General features: G+C 42.2%; 1 protein-coding gene across 2 annotated transcripts in view; it reads right to left on the reverse strand.

Moving 5' to 3' along the window:
* The window catches only part of pcxb (pyruvate carboxylase b), a 202,432-nt gene that overhangs the window by 8,836 nt on the left and 173,598 nt on the right, over positions 1 to 19,998 (reverse strand). For both annotated transcript variants that reach the window (XM_078106395.1, XM_040182101.2), the window contains 6 exons: positions 19,861 to 19,942; positions 13,776 to 13,933; positions 13,052 to 13,138; positions 6,016 to 6,195; positions 2,113 to 2,287; positions 1,322 to 1,395 (listed from right to left, as the gene is read on the reverse strand). In XM_078106395.1, coding sequence (XP_077962521.1) covers positions 1,322 to 1,395; positions 2,113 to 2,287; positions 6,016 to 6,195; positions 13,052 to 13,138; positions 13,776 to 13,933; positions 19,861 to 19,942 — 756 coding nt within the window. The remainder of the gene's footprint in view (positions 1 to 1,321; positions 1,396 to 2,112; positions 2,288 to 6,015; positions 6,196 to 13,051; positions 13,139 to 13,775; positions 13,934 to 19,860; positions 19,943 to 19,998) is intronic.

A 19,998-nucleotide genomic window follows, 5' to 3' on the forward strand; every position in this document is an offset into this window, starting at 1 on the left:
GTACCCCCCCTTTTAATTTTCAATGCTTCGAGTAACATAGCTATTGTAGTAGTTACTGTGGGCGGGCACTAGCATAGACGTGGCTTAGTTAGCGCTCTACTCGGAACATTTATTAAGTCAAGGGGTTTAAATTCATTTGGGAATTTCCCAGATCTTTACAGCAGAGACGGTGCAAAGTGGGCATGATTTTGCTTTTAGCAAACTCCATTTTATCCTCCCAGTGGTGACAAAGTGTAACAAGGTTACAGTATAGAATGTCAACACTTAACATTAACTCACATTCTGCTCGTTTCCACTAAAAATAACACTATGCTACACAAGTCTTTTGAAAAACTACTTAAAGAATTTAAATCCTTAACATGTTTTGAGCCGATTACATCTAGTGACAAACTTCAACATCTCCTTCAGCAGCATGTTCAAAAAAGGTTTTCATTCGACATCGGATTGTGACATCCGTCGCAAAAGGGGGATCGTCGGTAGTTCCAACAATCTCAAACTGCGCTTGAGGGAATACTTAAGGGCTTTGTTCATCACAGTGGCAGCTGTCAGTGTCCTGAAATGTTGTGCGTCTGTACTTTGTGATCAGAACCTGCCGACTGGTTTGCTGCTCAGATGTCAATAATCCCCGGGGACATTTCACTTTCTGTGGCTTTGCAGCAACAAGTGGCAGCCGGTGATCACACGCTCTCCCCGACAGAGTGTGACATCCACGGGGCTCGCTCATCTGACTGCACGCAAAGCTATTCACCTCGTTTGTCTCCTTTCCTCATTGGGCTGATTGTTCACTTAAGTTGGAAGATAAACTACAGGTACAAGCTTTTGAAAAGCGTAGGGGACGTATTTGTGCGCTCCGAGCCTTCACGGGCCCACTCGCAAACATCATGCGTCTCAATTAATCTGTTGTTTCTGTGTCGGGAAGGTCAATATGATGGCTAGAGAGATTAGAAATGTAGCTTTTTGTTCCCTTGATACAGTGTTAATATCACTGTCCTTCCCAACACACTGCAGTGATTGATTCCACCTATTTCCTTCTAATTTCGCTTGTAGCTAGATGGATTACTTAATACTTTATTAATGGAATGAGTATCATTAGTATTAGTGATACACACGTGTCATCACACTAGTGACCTTGACTTTTCAGATCCTCCGTTGTTCTAAGTATTCTTATAGTTCATTTTTTCTTTCCTGACTTCAGGGCTCCACAATATGCAAAACGTTGATTACCAAAAGAGCACTTTCCCCATAATGCAACAGCTTTAAGTGATCCTTCCTGTCTGATATATTATTACATATTCGGGTCCAATGATCTTAAGACGTGTACCTCAAACTCCTCTGCGATCTTGGGTCCATCTAGGAAGAGCCGGGTGCTGAGACAGTCCACTGGACCGAAGTTAGCTGGTGGAAGAGACGGCCTTAATATCAGCAAACATTACTTCATGATTATGAAAGTGCATGCAAACACAACTACTACTTTAGACAGGGGATAGTTTTAGAACAATATTTATTATCAGAAATAAGATCGGATGAGTAGGTAAGCTGAGGTAATGAGGGAATTGCTTTACACAACTAAAGATCCTAATGAAAAGGCCCCACCAGTTTAAGGCAAACATCCCCTCACTCCTCAAAGCAGCATTCAAGCTCCTGTAACTCCAGGCAGCTAAATGTTACGGTGGCTCATGTAAACAGCGTTTTACATTGCGACTCCCCTTGAATTATTCCAACATCACAGCCTGCTGCTGCTGCTGCTGCAAAAAGCTTTTACTGCTTATGCTGATTTCTCCCTCCAGCATAAATGGGTTATGTAAATTCGTGAGACAGGTAAGTGTGTTGCCCCCTGAACTTACAAATACAGCAACTCAAAACGTTTCTAACTGATGTTTGAACTTGAATTTTCCTTAGTCAAGATCGGCTGCTAATTTCAAGCCCGAATGATAATACACATGAGAACGTGTGTGTGTGTGTGTGTGTGTGTGTGTGTGAGAGAGTGTGAGGAGGACGAGACAGAACTCCATCCGGTAAAACAGACACAATCTGATCCAACAACCGAAAAAATTCTAATAAGTTGTTTGTTGATCTGAATACAGAGGCCCATCGTGAAGTCCGCCCACTCACCAGTAAACTCCCTAAACTCCTGGAACACCTTCGGGTACATGGCGGCGGACATCACGTCCTCAGGGGTGATTTCGTCACCGTGTGCAGACCGGAGACCCTCCTCCAGGGCTTTGAAGTCCATGGGGGGCAGGGAGGCGCCGGGACGACCCTCGATGCGAGTGAGGGACTTCAGGACCTGGGGTGGAGGGTTGAGAAAGAAAAGAAGTGAGCAAGTTGGAGGAGAGCAAACACGAGAAGGAAAGATCAAAAGGTAGAGGGACAGAAACAGAAACGGATCATACGGCCGTTATGAATGTTTCCCAAAATACATGGGTGCTGTTGTGAGCGTTACGAGAAAGGAGGAGAAACAATTGAATTGCAGAGAATATCAGACACCGCTCTTGTATTAGGATCTGCAGTGACGTCTACTTTTTTCTCCCTCTCCATTTAGGCCTCGTCTCAGATGACCGCTGTCTCGCTGCGTATGTGACACATCGCCCCAGTTTTCCTCTTGGAAACAGTGGAGGAGGAAGACGAGGACGGACTGAGAGAAAAGGGGATGCGTGTGGAAAGTGGAGGATGCGACAGCACCAATTATATGATATTTTGTCTGTCCACGCAGTCGCTGGTATCTGACACGACTTGTAGAGGCATCGATTGATCTGAGGGCCACGGTGGAGTCAAGACGGGCACTTCACCAAAGGGCTGCAGTTCTGTTGTCATTTCCTCTTTCCATAGAGCACTACAGCCTCCATCCACACAATGAGCCCAAGCAAAGAGGATTGTGCTACCTACCTCTCAGTGTGTGTGCGCACACCTTCATTTATTTCTGCTCAATTCAGATCAAAATATTCATCCACTAAGCTAACATGCTGCATTGGCAGTGCGCATGTGGGTTTTCACTCAGCGCTGTGTGCATATGTCCTCTGTCTGTACACATATACTGTCCGTGGTGTTGTGTTTGCAAACATGTGTGTGCACTGCCGTGTTCTAGTCTTTGTGTCAGAGCAGCATCTCGGCACATTTGTGAGTATGTGTGTGCGTGCCCTGCAGGAATCTCCAGACAAAGGGCCCAGTGCAATGCTATTAGTCACAGAGCTAACAGTTCAAAGATAGCTGACTCACGTGTGTGTGTGTGGGTGTGTGTGTGTGAGAGAGAGGGAGAGACACTTCAAAGATGGCAGGCTCATTTGAGTCTCCGCTTATTAACATTGCATCCTCTGAGGATGCTTTACCCTTAAACTAGTTGTTTGTTTCAGTGTGAGTCACAGACAAAGTGAGAGTGTGTGCGAGTGTGTGTGTACATTCAAAAAAAGGAAAGACAAACGCTTCCTTCAAGGTTATTTGCTCTCGTTCCACATTTCTCTTAAAACCACTCCCACACTCTTGTTTTTTTCCCCTCTCTTCTTTCTGAGTGCGCTACCACTGAGGAATGTGCTGGATTCTTTGACAAATCTTATTTTGTGAATTCACTTTGTGTCTCCTCCTCCTTATTCTCTCCCCGAGCCCTAACACTCCGTTTAAGCTGCCACAGTCTCCGTCCTTTGCCTTCCTCTTTTACTCTGTTGTGACAATTGTCACACCACACCGCAATTGTATTGAGTGTGAGAGGACCAAGACCAGAACACGCCTCAATTGGCACTTGGCCATGCATACAAATGTGCATTTAAGACAGTATGGGCCTGCAATGAATGCATATGCCAGCATATGATATGATGCATTCTAATTAATTAATGACACCTAAAGCTCCATCAAAGAAAAATAAGCTTCAGCTACATTGTTCTTGGATGCAGCACTGAAATGGAGTATATGTATGCTTGCAAGAACATTCACAGCAGCTCACTAATAAGCTAATTACTCAGGAACGTGCAATTACAGCCACATAGAGACACAAACAATCCACCATGACTAAGATGGAGTCAGTGAAGTCACAGCAAATGATGCGCAATTCCTGACACAGGGCACACCACTCAAAGAAGCACAGCTCTGTTTCCGGAAAATAATTCCATAAATAGAGCAATGTCTTGTTTCCTTCTCTTTAAGCTGCATTTCCTTCATCTAACTCACATGAGCTTAAAACCAATTACTTTGATTTATACTCTTAATGTACTGAGATATTCAGTGGGTGATATAAAGCTTACAGCATGCATGTAAACACGGGGCACACAATAAGCAGGCATAAAAACATTGTGGAAGAAAAGTAAAAATTAATTTAACTGAATTAGAATGATGAAGAGATTAAATGTGTGAAAAAAGCCTCCTAGTGTTTGTGCATCAAGTATCAGTGGATGGATTACAAAAGAAACACGCCTCTGAATGCATAAAGTCTTCAGTTCTTTGAAGTTGCTTTTCCCATTTGTTTAATAGGGATGACAGTTTGAAAAAAAAAAAAAAAAACATAGATCAGAAAACTAATAGAGGCAGCGATCACAGCGGTCGGATATTATTTTATAATGAAAACTAACTTTGATTGGCATGGATGGGACTGCCTGGGAAACTATGAACATCGAAAAATACAACAATGTATTAAAAAAAAATTAAATTTATATAGAGAAGGGCCAAAACTATATTCAACCCAAAAATACTTTGTCTACTATTTTTTGTTTTGAATACATTGTTGCATTCTTCACATTTGTTTTTCAATTGAAGCTAAATGACAAATATTTGATCACATAATATTCTGACTGTAAACCGGTGAGAGAAAGGACAACCTGATGAGGTTTATTAGCTAACCTCACAGAAAGGTAAACAAAGATGAGAAACGATGTGATGACGAAGAAGAAATAGTAACTGGAGAGGACATGTTCAGACACCTACACAATGAAAAGATCAAACACATAAGTATAAAGATGAAGCTGACAAGGCAGGAGACATTGACCATTTGCTAAATTTAATTAGTTGGCCAATATAATATGGGGGAATGAATATCTAATTGTATCTGATTAATCCGTTAATTAGATTTCAAGCCATGCAAACATGTTAAAATGCTCCGTAGATGCATGAGTGCACAGATACAAAGGGCACATTCTTAGCCTCACATGGGGAGATAATTCGAAAAGTGCAAACGGGATCTCACAGTGAATATTTCATAATGTTGGCATGAGCAGTCAGGGGAAAAATGTCTTGTAGTTGTCTTGTTTCCTTCTTTAACAACTTTTGATTGTATGCCAATATTTCAGCAGGTTTTTGAGAGAATGTGAAAAATGTTCCTTTATTGCATGTGACAGAACCTGAGTGTGGGTGTGCACTCACTTGATTACACATGTGCTTGACATATTTTGCCCCTGCAGGGACATTTTTTTACTTTTTGATTTAAAAAACACCCTTTGATCTCATTGCAACATGCATTCTAGTACATCAGGTTTAGAGCTATGGCTTTGAAGTTGTAGCTTTGGCTATTTTTCTTGAAATTGACAAATAGTCTCTGTTCTCAGAGGAACGCATCAATGTTGTCTTTGTTTCCTGCACAAAATATATGATATATCAAAATTTGACATTGGTTATTGTTGACACGTTGCGAAAAAGACATGAAATTCCACATCATCTTATATTAAGAAAATATTTTTCTCCCCATTAAAATCACAGTGGCATGAGGTAATAATGGCCTTTCAGAGCTTAAAATTCTGTAAATGAATAAATATTTCACTTGAGTTGAAGATTATATTAATACCAAATTGGAAGACATTTTTTGTTGTTTATTAAAGGATGCAAGTGAAAAAGTGATAAAGTTGCTTCTTACATTAATTTTTTAGGTCATATTTACCTCTGGTAGATGCTAAATTCTAGGGGGCCGGAACTACCCTTGAATTTCAAACTGATGCTCATAGAAGTCCGATTGGAAAACATCCGAAATCCACGTGAGCTCATAAACTAGAGGAGGAAAATAATAGTGCGCCTGAGTGGATAGAGGACAAACTACTGTACCTTGGATCTGAATGGCTCTGGGAATCCTCCGTGGGGGATCCCGATGTATCCCTGCAGGAACTCAACTACAGACAGGGGGAAGGACAGCTCATCGGCCCTCTCCTCTACTTCTGCCCTGGTCAGGTTGTTCTGAACCATGAACTGAGCCAAGTCACCCACAATCTTTGAGGACGGAGTCACCTGAGAGAGAAAGAGAGACAAGTTTGTGAGTAATCTCTCAGTTTGCTACCATTTCCACGATTCCTCTGTAAAGTCCGGCAGAGGGAGTTTCCTGTCGGCAGGGTGCAGGTAGCAACATAAAGCCACAAAGATCTCACCAACAGACAAAAGTGTTTAAAGGGCATCACGTTATCTATGAAGATTAAGTGCAGAGTGACCCAAAGGAAAAAAAAACAGCAGAATGAGAAATTAATAGATGTTTACATCCGTACATCCTCTTTAGAGGGAGAAGTAAACAAAAATGTTTTCAAGTCACGTGTCCTCATTCTTGATAATGGAATATCATTATGGTGATAGCAATCCCTATTAGCATAATGGTGACAAGTGGTGCCTTTTTTGACTGCGAATGGGACGCTGATGCAAATAACTCGCACACATTACTCACATATTCTATCATAATGAAGGGACACACAGATTTAAGCCTTCCTGTTATACTCAACTTGGTATTCAGATCAAAAATGTGTGGGTCTGAAGTGGTTAAAGAGAGAGGGAGGTCAAGTAATGCAAGAGAACAAACCACTCGAAGCGCTGGCGCACAGTTCTACTGATCCATGCAAACCACGTTCTAAAACAAAATGTGATCAAATCTCAGTGTTGATGAATAGAGATTCCCTAATGGAGGAGAATGATTTCAGTATGTGACATAGATATCAGAGTGTAGTTGTGTCCATACTTTGAAAGACAGTGGCCACAGGTTCCGAATACTCTTGTGTTTTGATGCAGAGATTTCAGGGGGGTCACCCCGAGCTTTTGGGCGCCTCTGTTGCTGACCTCAACATTTTGCTCCTTAAAGTCAGCATATTTTATAATCATTCTTAAATTGGCATTATAAACATTAAAGAAATCATTTTGTGGGCAATAGGCATCTTGTTCATTTTTACAGCGGGGACCCAGCTGTATAGTTTACAGAATATTACAGATCGAAGATAAATTGAGGGAAATGGTCCCACAAGCGGCAATTACAAATCCATCTACTACTTCAGCACCACGGAGAGCACCACAGATTTATTGAAACGCGGCGTAGTTCTAGGCCTCAACCTCCGTGCAAAGCCCTTTCGTTTATGTGAGCAGGGGACGGCGGGTTTATAGGCAGGATGCATTCTGGCTATTCTCCTTACTAGAGGGGCGACGGGTGACAGGCACACGCATCCCCCCCTCGCCCCACCTCAAGCCGCCTGTGAACCTCAGCGTCGTGGGGAGGAAGGGCCAGTCTGATTCGCTCTGCCAGTGAATCAGAGCGATTGCAAATTACTGCATTCACACGATCAAACCAGAAGTAACAACTGAATTTCTTTAAGCTGCAAAATGTCAGAAACGTTAGATTTCACCGGCCGAAAAAAAATACATTTTCAGTTTGAATTTGTCTGGCTAGAATCCCTCATGAAGTGGTAGTTGACATCTAGGTTCACGACAGTGCCTTTCAATTTCTCTGATATTTGCTCTTATAACTTAACCATTAAAGCAGGCAAAGTGTTAAAGTCCACCACCACCAATATTTCAAAGGGAGCCTTGCAGGCAAATGAGGCCTCTCCCAGCAGGATTCTGGGAAGATATGCTTCCTGCTGATCTAAACAAGTGTACATTTCCCTTCCGGATGTCCCTGCCATAATACCTAAAGCTCAGTTTGATTGGGTTTGTGGAAGGAGGCGATAACGATCCATTGCTTTAGCAGAATGACTGTTTACAGGAAAGCTTAGGGGATTTGAATGGGCTGTTTGAGTCCCTGGAGAGGCCATTAACTCGGTATAGAGGTGGAACAAAAGCTTACTGCCGAGTTACTCCAAATCTATCTTAAAGAAAGCTGCGTGACCGTGAATTCCCTTTTCTACCTTTCGCCCCTCTCCCATTCTCCACTTTCCTGTCTCCAGAGAACAGTTTTTAGTTTTGTTTATTCTTGTGCTGCAAAGTTACAGATTGTTACTCTTCCCTTTCTCTTCCGCCTCCGTGAACCATCTTTCTTACTCCGTCCTACTGTAACTTCCCAAACCACTATCTTCTGTCTCCATACTAACCGCCGTGATGCTGAGTCCTCATGATTCACCTCCATCCTGTGGCCATCTCTCTTATTGTCCGTCCCTCTGCCAAATATTTATTTCTTCCTTGATCCACGGCATCGTCTAGAGTATTTCCTCTCATCTCGGTTGATGAATGCCCCACTGCAGACTTTCTCTGGGTGGCTCGCACACACACAAGAACGGGAAATCTCGTTTACCACAATGTGCGAGCTCTCGATGACGAGTGAGCTTTTCTATACTTCCAGACGAGGAAGGAGGTAAATCACATCCCGGTCGTGCAGGGTTAGAAAATCCGATTGTTCTTGTTTGTAGCTCAGCTCAGACTCTCCTCTGCTGATCCGTCTCAGACTGACTGCGTCCTTATGTCAGAAGCTACACCTCTGTCTTGTAGACACGGAACACACTCGTAACCACGGAACTGCGCTTTGGTGTTTCTTTCCTTTACAATAGCAATGCTTGTAAATGATGGTGCAGCAAACACAAAAAAAATCCATCTGATGTTAAGCAGCCACAGTGAAGAGAAATAATTGGCTCGAGGTTGGTGTCAGAATAAAAAGGTAATTGGCGTCCTATATTCTTCTGACTTATGTTACTCATTTTTAACGTAGTAAGAACGCCATTCTTGCCTTTTATCTGTCATTTGTAGGCAACGGAGAGTTAGCAGTGATTATATTATTAACACGTCGAGGTGAAACTGATTCTGAGGCCGATTATGTAAGAGGTAGGTTACCGTATGTATTGTTACTCTGTTGACGTACTCACTAAAAGACTGATCGTAAAGATTTTCCTTTAGTGATTTTGATACAGCAGCCATTCCAGAATGTAGTTTTACCACAATATTTTCACAACAACGTGCCGTGAAATTACACCCGAAAAGCCTTAATTGTGTAATTAATGTGCCAGAAAAGTTAATTAAAACTGGTAAGACTACATATGTAGTGTAGGATGAGCTACGATATGAAAAATGAGATGCAAGAAATACAATAATCACAATATTAAACTAGTTATATATATATATTGAAGGACCTGTCATATCTAAACCAATAGTCATGGCAATAAATCAATTCAATGTTTTTGGAAATATTTTAGTCTGCACTGACATCATTTGGACATATCTTTCGGCTAGTTTTTCATTCCAACCACTTCTGTAAAGATACAGTCCAAATTCCTCTCATGTTTACTGGACAGACATTTTTCAGTCTTCTAGAAAATCCCAAGCTACTTTTAAATAATAAGATTAAACTCCCCAATGTCATTATCCGTTTCTGAAACAAACTTTGAAGATTACTAAGATTAAATCATCAACTTTTCTCATTTCAACTCAGCCTGATCTGATATGACATACTACATGATTCAATAGGGGAGAGAAGCATCTAAAACGGTTTTATAGTCAGGGATGTTGCTGGTTCCTTTCAGCATGCAGGAGCACTCTGGTTCTACCGCCACTCAAACCCATCCGCCACCTTGTGCATTCCCTCTTTCCCCGGCTCTTTGCATCCATACTGCCCTCGTGTTACTCTGCTCTCTCGCACCATTCCGCTTTTTGCTCTTCCGGCCTTCTCACTTTTACTAATGTGCAGCTTTAGCAGAGAGGGCTAGCATGACTTCAAACTCCTGGCAACAGAAATATGCTGCAGTGGAATGTGTGTGTGTGTGTGTGTGTGTGTGTGTGAGAAAACATGCCAGTGTTTCTGTGTGTGCTTGTATGCCTGTGTGCGACATGTCTGTACTTTGCTTTAAATTTGTTTTGAAATGCAACCCTATCCAAACCTAAACTCCCCAAAGGGGCGAAGGATTACATCATCCAAAAAAGCGTGTGTGCGCATCGCCACGGCAAATACAATAAACACACACAAGAACACACGATATAATGCCAGGAGCCGAGTGAAGAATGGTGCCTGTCAGGAGAGGAGGAGACAGGACTAAAGAGCAATAACAAGAGGCTCAGAGAGGGGGAGGAGAAGCGAGAGGAGATTAGGGTTACATGAAGGAAGTCTAATCGAAATGGGAGATGGAAGGGTGGTGGGGAGGAAGGTAGCAGTGGAGGAGGAGATGAAAATGGAGAGGTAACGCACACAGTGATTAAGAGAAAGACGGGATGAGTAAGAGAGAATGAGGAAGAAAGCAATGGACAGATGAACAGAGGAGTAGACAAGAGGAGTGGACATCTGCAGCCCCCCAGGGAAAAGAAGGAGGTGCTCCACCTCCAAGTAAGAGACACTGAGTGAGTGCGCCTTTGGACCGTGTGGGTGAGAGAATGTGTCTAATTGCAAAAGAAAAGACAAGAGAAAACAAGAGATCGTGTTAAGTAATGGAGAAAGACAAAGTATGCACACAAATACAACTTGTCCTACTTATATAATTACTTATGTATTACAAGAATGTAACTGGGCAAGAGGGAAAAAAAGAGGAGGAATAACAGGAAAAGGGAGCATGAGATAAATGCAGAGGAAGAGGCATCGGAGAGTCGGATGAACTTCAGTCGCAGCTCCATGCACGTCAATTTATATGCGTTGCGGTTTCAGTCTTTTCTATAACTAATCTACATTAGACCAGTCCAAGTACGTAGAGATGGATCAAATTAGTTCATTAGTAAAGAATGAACTTGTGTTCATTGAAGGCAGACTGAACATCTTTGGATTTTCACCTGCTGCTAAGATCAAGAACAAGATATTTAACAAAAAATTGTTCACCATGGTGCACTGACTTACACACACACACACACACACACACACACACACACACACACACACACACACACACACACACACACACACACACACACACACACACACACACACACACACACACACACACACACACACACACACACACACACACTTGTAAAAAAAGGTTCAAATAAAGAATTGCATGGAATTCCAGGGCTACAATCAGCTACATAAGAGTGGTATCAATCTTCTCATCTTACTCACAGCATGGTCTCAAATAAGCACACATCAAATTATTCCTTTAAAGATATCATCATGGGCTTGTGATGGATTTTCACTAATGCTGACTTTTTGTGAACCTAAGGGCGACGATGAAAAGGATCTCTAGAATACTTGAAAATGAAACTGAAAAAACACAGCAGCACAGATAAATATATATATGATGCATACCCTGTATATAACAAACCAAAACACGTATAGGTCACATGACTGAGCTTTGAAGAGATCCATTGCATTAAAACAAATGGTATGTTGTCCTAGCAAATAAGCCCCCAAGCAAAAGAAAAAGTGAATTACTACAATTATCATCTTGAAGAGTTTAGCAGATTTTATGTCATACTAGTCAGATTACATTGACGTGGTCTCTGCGAGAGCACCACTACGTCACCAGGAGGACGGTGCAGGGAAAGAAGGACGTACAGGTGATGACAGCCGATGGGTCTGACGCTCACCACTCCGCTGTACATCAGTTGTTTTGTAAGTCAGACTCTTCAATATTTATTTTTTGGATTTTGCATTCCACTCATCCAGTGAGCAGCTCTACAAATCTGCCAAATAAGCAGCAATGCTGAAGGAAACTCAAGATCGTTTTCTACTTTTCATTTAGCTGAACCGTGGATTCTGGCAGATGGTGGGGTAATGTAACGCCCTTCACCTACAGCTCTGAGCTTCAAAGGTGCAGCCCTTGCTGAACTGTGGATGCGTGAATGTGTGGGAGCGCATGGTGAATGTATATAGCCTGGCTGCTCTGCTTGGCGCCTGCACAGTGAGTGGTGTGTGTACTCTATTTCTTCCTGACAAGCACACACACACACACGCACGCATGCACGCACGCACGCACGCACGCACACGCTCTCTTATCGATGAGCCAACTGTGTGAGAGACACGGCCGTTGTCAAGCTAAAAGGATACAACGGAGAGCCTAGCAGGACATTGCACATTGGCTTGTGCAGCAGAGCCCACTGAGTGTGTTAATTGAATTCATAGTTTGTGGACAGAAATTGATGGGAAAAACTGAGAAGGGGCAAAGAAAGGTAGAGGGGACCACAGAAAGAAAATGGAGTATGAGACACAGGAAGAATTTTAAATAGAGAGGAGGAAGAGGTAGAGTAATAGACAATTCAATCCAGAGAGAACACAATAAGAACCGATGTGTGCAAAGCAGCAATGGAATGAGAAAGGTGAAGCAGCGGCGCGGCTTGATAAAGAAAGAACGCAAACTAGATAAACAAATAATTACAGAGTGAGTGTGAACACGTTAAGAGAGGGATGAATCTATTACTACGCTGTGGTGGTAAATAATGAGGCGGAAAAAACTGGGACTTCATGAAAGATAATGAAAAACAAAGAGGCGGGATGAAGGAGAATTTGGGCTGAGAATGGAACTGTTGACTACAAAATTGGCAATCGAGCTCCCCTCGGATGAAAGTGCCCGTTAGGAAATCAACCCAGAACGCGTCCACTGGAGTTTCTACTCTTATTTAACATCCAGCTCAGTATCAGTGGTGAATAAAACAAAGCAAAAATCAACTTCAAAATATGTAGAATTTTCCACTTTACCGTAAAAATGTCTAAAGAAAGGATGGAACGATGGGCAGAGACCAAAAATTCCCCACAAAGGTCAAAAAGACCGCGTGGTGGACGTAGCAAACCTTAATCTGCGCGACTCAGAAAGAGGGCCAGCTTGGCAGAAACGTTCACTGTTAGAGATTAATAACGATGTCACATACGTGCCGGATTCATCGCGGTACCACAGCGGGTGGGATCCAACGGCCCTGAAGATAAACGGGCCGACGACATCTTCTGCAAGCGGCTAATCCGCAGACGTGGGTGCGCTTGATCTTTATGTCTCACCTTAATGAGGTCCCCTAGCAGTTTGTTGGCTTCCACGTAGGCCTTCTTCACCTCCTTGAACTTGTTCCCAAGTCCCATGCTGTGAGCCTGCAATGAGTCACCGTGAAAGAAACGAAAGCATAAATGAGAAAATAATAATATCTGTATTACTGCAGTTAAGGAGAAAGTCCCGGCATGTTGAGTCATTGAGTGTCGACCTGTGATTTAAAACTATAATTATGGCCGGATAATCACTCACTTTTCTGCCAGCGGGCAAGCGGCCCTGTGAGTTCAGTCACATGAAAAGTCACCGACACTAGCAGACTCTGTAGACTGTGTTTGTACCACACAGCGCTCACAAAAACACAAATAAGTTGTTCGAGTAACTTTTCTAGGGAGTTTGTGAAACAGTTCCTTTGATGACTGCACTTATCAGTCACATTATTTGCATTTGCAGTGTCTTTGAACACAATAAAATGTGAAAAAGACCATCTTGTCAGGAGCAAGGGGAAGTACGTATTCTTCTCCAGAATAAAACTTATTTTTTAAATACAAGACTGTACCACATTTCAACAGTTCACAAATGAAATGTTTTAAATACACACAGCTGTATAGAAGTATTACGCAACATGTCCCTACACATGTAATGTTGCACTGAGCTAATCTGTTTCTAACATGTGGCAAGGAGCTTTGGGAAATGTTTTTTTTTGTCTCACCCAAACCCATCAGTAATCGGTCACTGTACCTGGAAGTGAAGGTTGGTGTACTGTCCTCCGGGTATCTCGTTCTCATAGACATCAGCGTTGCCGGATTTCATGGTGGCCGTGCAGTCGAACGGAGCGTACAGGCCTCGGGCTACTTCCCAGTATTCACTGTAGTCGAATACCTTCTCCAGGACAATGCCTGAAGCAGAGCAGAGCAGCATCAAATCAACGGACGCCAGGCGGATTTAGTGGCCTTTATTTGTCCCAAGACAACAATTTGACAAGGGAAAACCACTAACGCAAATGTATTTTGGTGACATCTTGGTTTTCAGAATATAAATGTAAAGCATGGGAATTTATTTATACGCTGTATTGGCCACCATTTAATGTGTGGATAGAAATGACTCATTGCCGAACCAGCTGGCCAAAGTCTGTTATTCTCTGATAATGTGAAACGCTTCTGTTGAAAGGAGGGAATTGATGTGATGTGCAATGAAAAGTTGCAGAACAAATGTGGGAATTAAAATGGGTCACAGGCCGGAAAACTTGGAAAAAGCCTAAACTGAAAAAGCGTAAAGCGCGCTTATTAGCCTGTAAGAACACATTTACAACATGCCTTTGGCACTTGTTGTTAATAATCCCTGAGATATTTTGTGATCCTAGAGAAAAACAACATCAAAATATATTTTGCTCAAATTCATGACATTCGGCTACTGCCAATTAAGGTGTGCTAAAGCGCATTACCTTGAAAGAAAAAAATCTGTTTTTAATGCCATGACAGAACTGAGCTTTTGGCTGAGTGCGCTCAGCCATGTTGATGAGACGAACTTAGCTCTTTACATCCACAACAACAACGTGGCAAGCTTCAATTTCTGTGATTCAAAGAAAGTGCACACTCCACTGTGTTCTTGGCGTGGAAATGGAGCCTCTGCGATATTAATGTGAAACTAATGTGCATGCTTGTTGCTCCTCAAACTCTGCAGCACGGCGAGCCACGCGGTAATTGTGTCCATTTACTTCTGTTTGAGGACCAATTTTGCAGCTTCCATTAATGTGCCAATTGCAGAAAGGATATACAAATGGAAGAGACGTCACGTTCAACATGCGATAGCATCCACTGCGGATTCCAAACGAGCTCTGATGAAGTTTCACCTCCTTCCAGTACCAGGCGAACGCCTCGCACTCCTTCCTTTACAGATGGCTTTGTAGTTAGTGGACACAACAAATATCTGCAAGCTTCTGTCGACTATGAAGTCGCAGCAGTCTCATCTGACAACAAGTATAACTAAGCAAATCAAAAGCTGTTGTGGGATCCTTTTGTGGTAACATTAAGACTCTTTAAAACAACACATACTGTCATTTTCAACAGTAAGACCGAATAAACTCTATGGAGAGTTTGCTGGAAATGTCTCAATGTAACATGACATAGAACACATTGGGATTGATAGTGAACAAGAAAACAAGATTTTACGTAACAAAAACATTAACAAATGTAATACAATATATTGCTAAAGATTACACCAGTGGTTCACAACCCTTTAAGCTTTTGACCTTTCACAAAACCGGCAACGTCTAGTTCAGAGATCTGCAAGTTATTAGCAGTTTCATCAAAGCGGCATTTCACCACCACATATCTCTGTGATGCATTGCCCCACAGCGCAGAGCATTGATAACTATATGTGTAATGAAACGGTTTCAGATAAAAACAACTTTAATTATATTAAACTAGTGTCGCATATCAATCTCTGCAGTACGCGTACCTTTATTTTCAGTGCATGCCGCTGTACTTTACAGAATCTATTTAGATTAAAAAAAACTTTATTTCAGATCCTGCTGGAAAATTTATTTAGAGAGTTCGGTTTGACAGCCAACTTCGATTATCAGGGAAGTGCTTTGGCGAGGATGGATGGCGTGAGCATCTTTCTTAAACAACCCAGTTCGACATGATTAAGCCAGCACAACAACGTTGTGTTTTATCTTCATCCTTTCTGTCATTGTGACGGTCCTACTTGTCTTCAGGGATTAAAATGTTTATTTCACCATGTACAAGTATTAAGAACAGCTACAAGGGCTGGGGATTCTGACATGCAGTAAATCACACCAGAGGTAAATACAGCATTGTTTTTTTCTGGACTTATGGTTACGCTGCCAAAAACATCAATCACTACACAACTATACCACGTGTGCATATGCGACAGACAATGGTGCACAAGCTCTTGCAGACACATATGTCATCTAGATGGCTGCTTGGCAGTGACAAAATGCCGCCAAAATACAAGTCATTAGCAGCAAAAACTAACTGTTGCAGAACATTAACAGACGCACACATAGCTTTGTTCATAAACTCGAACATGCATTCAGTACACTGACCAGTAGTAAGCCGGCCTGCCGTCTGGGGTCACTACTTGGCGGCTACAAATAGTAATATCTATGCTTTGTGTGATGTGCACAGCCTTCTGCACCTTACTGAAAACCAGCTGCAGATAAATTTAATCCATGAATGAGACAGTAAATTAAATCTCAAATAACCTCAAGGACCAATTAAATATGTCTCATCATTCAACAGCATATGCATGTTTTTTTATACAAGTGTGTGCTTGCACATGGTGTCTGACTGGATAAATATAATGACAGCCGAATGACTTAGGAAGAGGCCCTGTTTCTTCGGGGGGAGAAACCGATTGAATGGACAGGAAGAGCAAAGAGTGAGGGAGTTTGAGGGAGTGAAATAAGCATGCAGAGTGCCGTTAATTGCTTTGGCAACCCGTGAGATGTAAGCGAAGAGGGGGGAGTATGCAGAGAAACTGAGGGAACCAGGGGTGATAGGAAAAGGCAGAGCCCTGATTACTGCTTTGTAACAGATACGGGAGGGAGTGGGGGAAAGCAGTAAACGGGCTAAGGTCAGACTAAGGAAGGTATGGACGTATCTAAGTGCCCTGCTTGATTGCAAAAGTAGTGCAGATGGAGATGGAAAAAAAGGCGGGTGGTGGTTAGAAAAAGAGAGGTAAAGAATACAAAGTTACTGGTGGTAAGGAATTTGTAAGTGAGCCGGAATTGTTCTGCATGTGTATGCATAATACATGTAACAAGGTCACATCCGGACACACTAGGAGTATGCACACCTGTATGTGTATGTTTGAGCGACCCCCTGCATCCCAAACTGAGGTCAATTGAAATTCCATGAATAAACTGACAGACTTTAAAGAACCTCTTGCTCTTCAGCAATGACCTTGTCTTTCTCTTTGTTCCCTGGGAACAGTACGCTCACAAATTCATATTCTGTCACTGACGCGGACAGTGTTTAAATGATGGGAGAGTTCCTCTCCCTCTAATACTTTGATGCTTTCTAGTTTTTTTAATACACGGCCCAGAAGAACACACATTTGCCAGGTGGAGAGGGTAGACTCGAACCTGCTGTTCCCCTGTGGGTTAAATGTGTCAACGTAACAGCAGCAGTCGTTTTCCTCTTAAAACACAAGTCACCCGTCACACTCAAACCACAATATGCCTCTTGGGCTTTCTTGTAATAATCCTGTGTTAACGATTGACACCCCCCTCCCAGTGTGATTGTTTCTGCAGCAGTATTTAGCCTGGAAAAGAAACCAATTCACTTTGAAGGACGCACTGAGACACCATCAACACTGATGTTTACCGCCATCCTTTGCTTTTCCAACACCGCTGAAGCGGCGCTGCAAATAGGAATGTGAAATCCTGTTGTCTTACTGGCCCACTCATCCTTGTGTATTAGTTGCTTGCAAATAAACTGACCCAGAAATTCAAAAAGCATTTTCCTTTTCTTTTTTTTTTTTTTTTTAAAGAGAAACCCCAGCTGATAATCTGGTTTTTGTGCAGCACTGTTGGGTGTGGTTACAGGCGGTGCAAAAGGGGAGAAGCTTCTCCCCTCATTTCATCACATCAGCCTTGTGTCGAGTTTATATTCAAACTGTTTAAAATATCCAAGGTGGAATTTTCCTCAGAGCTGAGCTAACAATCTTACAGTACATGCATGTACTGTTAAAACAGCAGTACACGTGAGCTTGCTGACACTGCACAACACAAGCGTGTTCCATTTCAAAGGGCTTCGACAATGGAGACACCAATTTCCCCAATATGACAGGACCTGCAGCAACCACTCGAGACTGTGTGATGTGGTTTCTATGAAAATGCATGAATAAACATGCAGCGGGTGTAAGGAGAAAGTGGGCACGAGTTTCCCTGCAGACGGATCTTTCTGTGCCACAGCACATTAGCATCAGTGTTAATCATTTTACCATGGGACACAACCAATCATTAATAGGCATTAGTTAGGCTTTTCTCCAAAGACCACATGATAATCAAAAACTGAGCTGATGGAAAATAATGTCTCCGAAGCCCAGAGGCTGGAAACCGTCTGTCTGTACGTCCTCAGATAGGAAGACAGGGAGGACGCTACAAAAAAATCTGCATTTAGATGGTATCAGGCAGCCTACCGCTGTAGTGCAGGACACTTTGTTTTACAAGCTGTGCATTAGTTGCGTAGTTTGAATATAGCGTCCACAGAATTAGTAGCTTGCTATTCCTGATGAATGGAAATGAGCTATCAGATGTAGTTAGTAGAGCGGAGTCGGTTTCCCAAAAGCATTACTCTACATAACTAAGCAGCAAACATCACATCGGTTTTAATTCCTTCAGCTCGTTTTATGTTCTTTTAATTTCTAACAGCAGCCTTTCATCACACTGCTTTGAGATAGTTTGCATCCACTGCTGTGGGAGGTAGAGGAGGCTTCCTCAGGTGGGGGGGTCAGGTTGTGAAAATGACAACAAACAACAAACCCAAAGAGGGATATACACATGATGAATCCATAGTCCACTAATCTGTCAACCTCTTAAGAAAATAGAAAAGAAGCTGTGGAAGTCCAGAGAGGGAACAAAAAGATCTGATGGAAGCTGGCACAGTGTGGGCCGGGGAAGCGATTCAATAACCAACAACCATGTCTAGGATGCCTTGGGAAAAAGCCCCTAAATGCTCCCGGAAGAACTGCTCATTAGTCAAAATGTGTTTAAGCACGCTACGATGAATATAAGAACACATTAATCATGGCTACAACCAATATTTGTATGGGTTTTTAAGCAGAACATTAATTCTACATCTCACTTGGATTTCTGAAATATTCATTTAACATTTAAAGAATGTTCAGTCAAACAAAGCATCAGCTTTTTTTTAACCACAGACTTTTTTTTTTAGTTGGTTCGTCTGCTGGAGAAACTGTAAAAGTCAGGATCAGAAGGGGGGTTTAGATAAAAACAAGACAAGACTGTGTGTATCATCTGTGTATGACGTGTCAGCTGTCAACTCATGACATGACGACCAGAGATGAATGAAATGTGTGTGTCCGGCGTCCAGAAGGCCACTCAGTGCCTCATGATGTTCAGCTGTAACAACGTGACGGTCCTGTACGATCAGATCTTTGTACGTGCGCAGAAACTCTGTTTTATGATACCATATCTCAAGTATATGACGACCTTTGAGTAGCTTCGACACGTGACTTGTGTGTGTAAACTGTCTCCTGTTTGCAAACATTTTTGATGATTTTACACGGGTGAGAGTGAGAAACAAGTTTCCCTTCAGCTTCCATCTTGACCATGATTGGCTGCGAGTATTATTACTGAGCGGAAAATGCAGGGCTTTCTGATTGAGAGCCATAATTAGTGATGCACTTTGTCATTTATTGATTTGTTAATTTATTACCCACTGATGCAAAGTGGGATTTTTAAAAAAACTAAAAGAAATATTGTGATCCAAGATGTTCGGTCTCATTAACCGTTACACTGCAATAAAAGTCCCGAGTGGTGCTCTGCGAATTGAAAAACGTACATATTGATTCTTACTTAGCCTTCACAGAGGATATATGAAGGTGTTTATTCCAACAAGTCTGTCCAATCGGCTCTTTCCAATTGCTTTTAATAAATTAAACTGATGAGACTAATGAAATAACAATTTAGAACGTTCCTTTGCCCCTTAACTACCAAACGCATTTCTAAGACAAATCCTTACCCCAATGGGGCCTTGTGATACTTAAATACATTAAAAAAATAACTATTTACACTGATTGTTGAAGCAGGCGGTTTGGAGAACCTGTTGCTTACCTGTGTCAAGCTCGGTCCCCTTGGTGCAGGCCACCATGGCTCCCATGCTGGGTTGGGACGTCATCCCGGCCATAGAGTCCACCTGAAGAGGTTGATTCAATAAGAACACTATTTGACCAAGAGCCTTGATTGTTGTAC

This window comes from Gasterosteus aculeatus, chromosome 7, assembly GCF_964276395.1.
Source record: "Gasterosteus aculeatus chromosome 7, fGasAcu3.hap1.1, whole genome shotgun sequence".
Lineage (NCBI taxonomy): Eukaryota > Metazoa > Chordata > Actinopteri > Perciformes > Gasterosteidae > Gasterosteus > Gasterosteus aculeatus.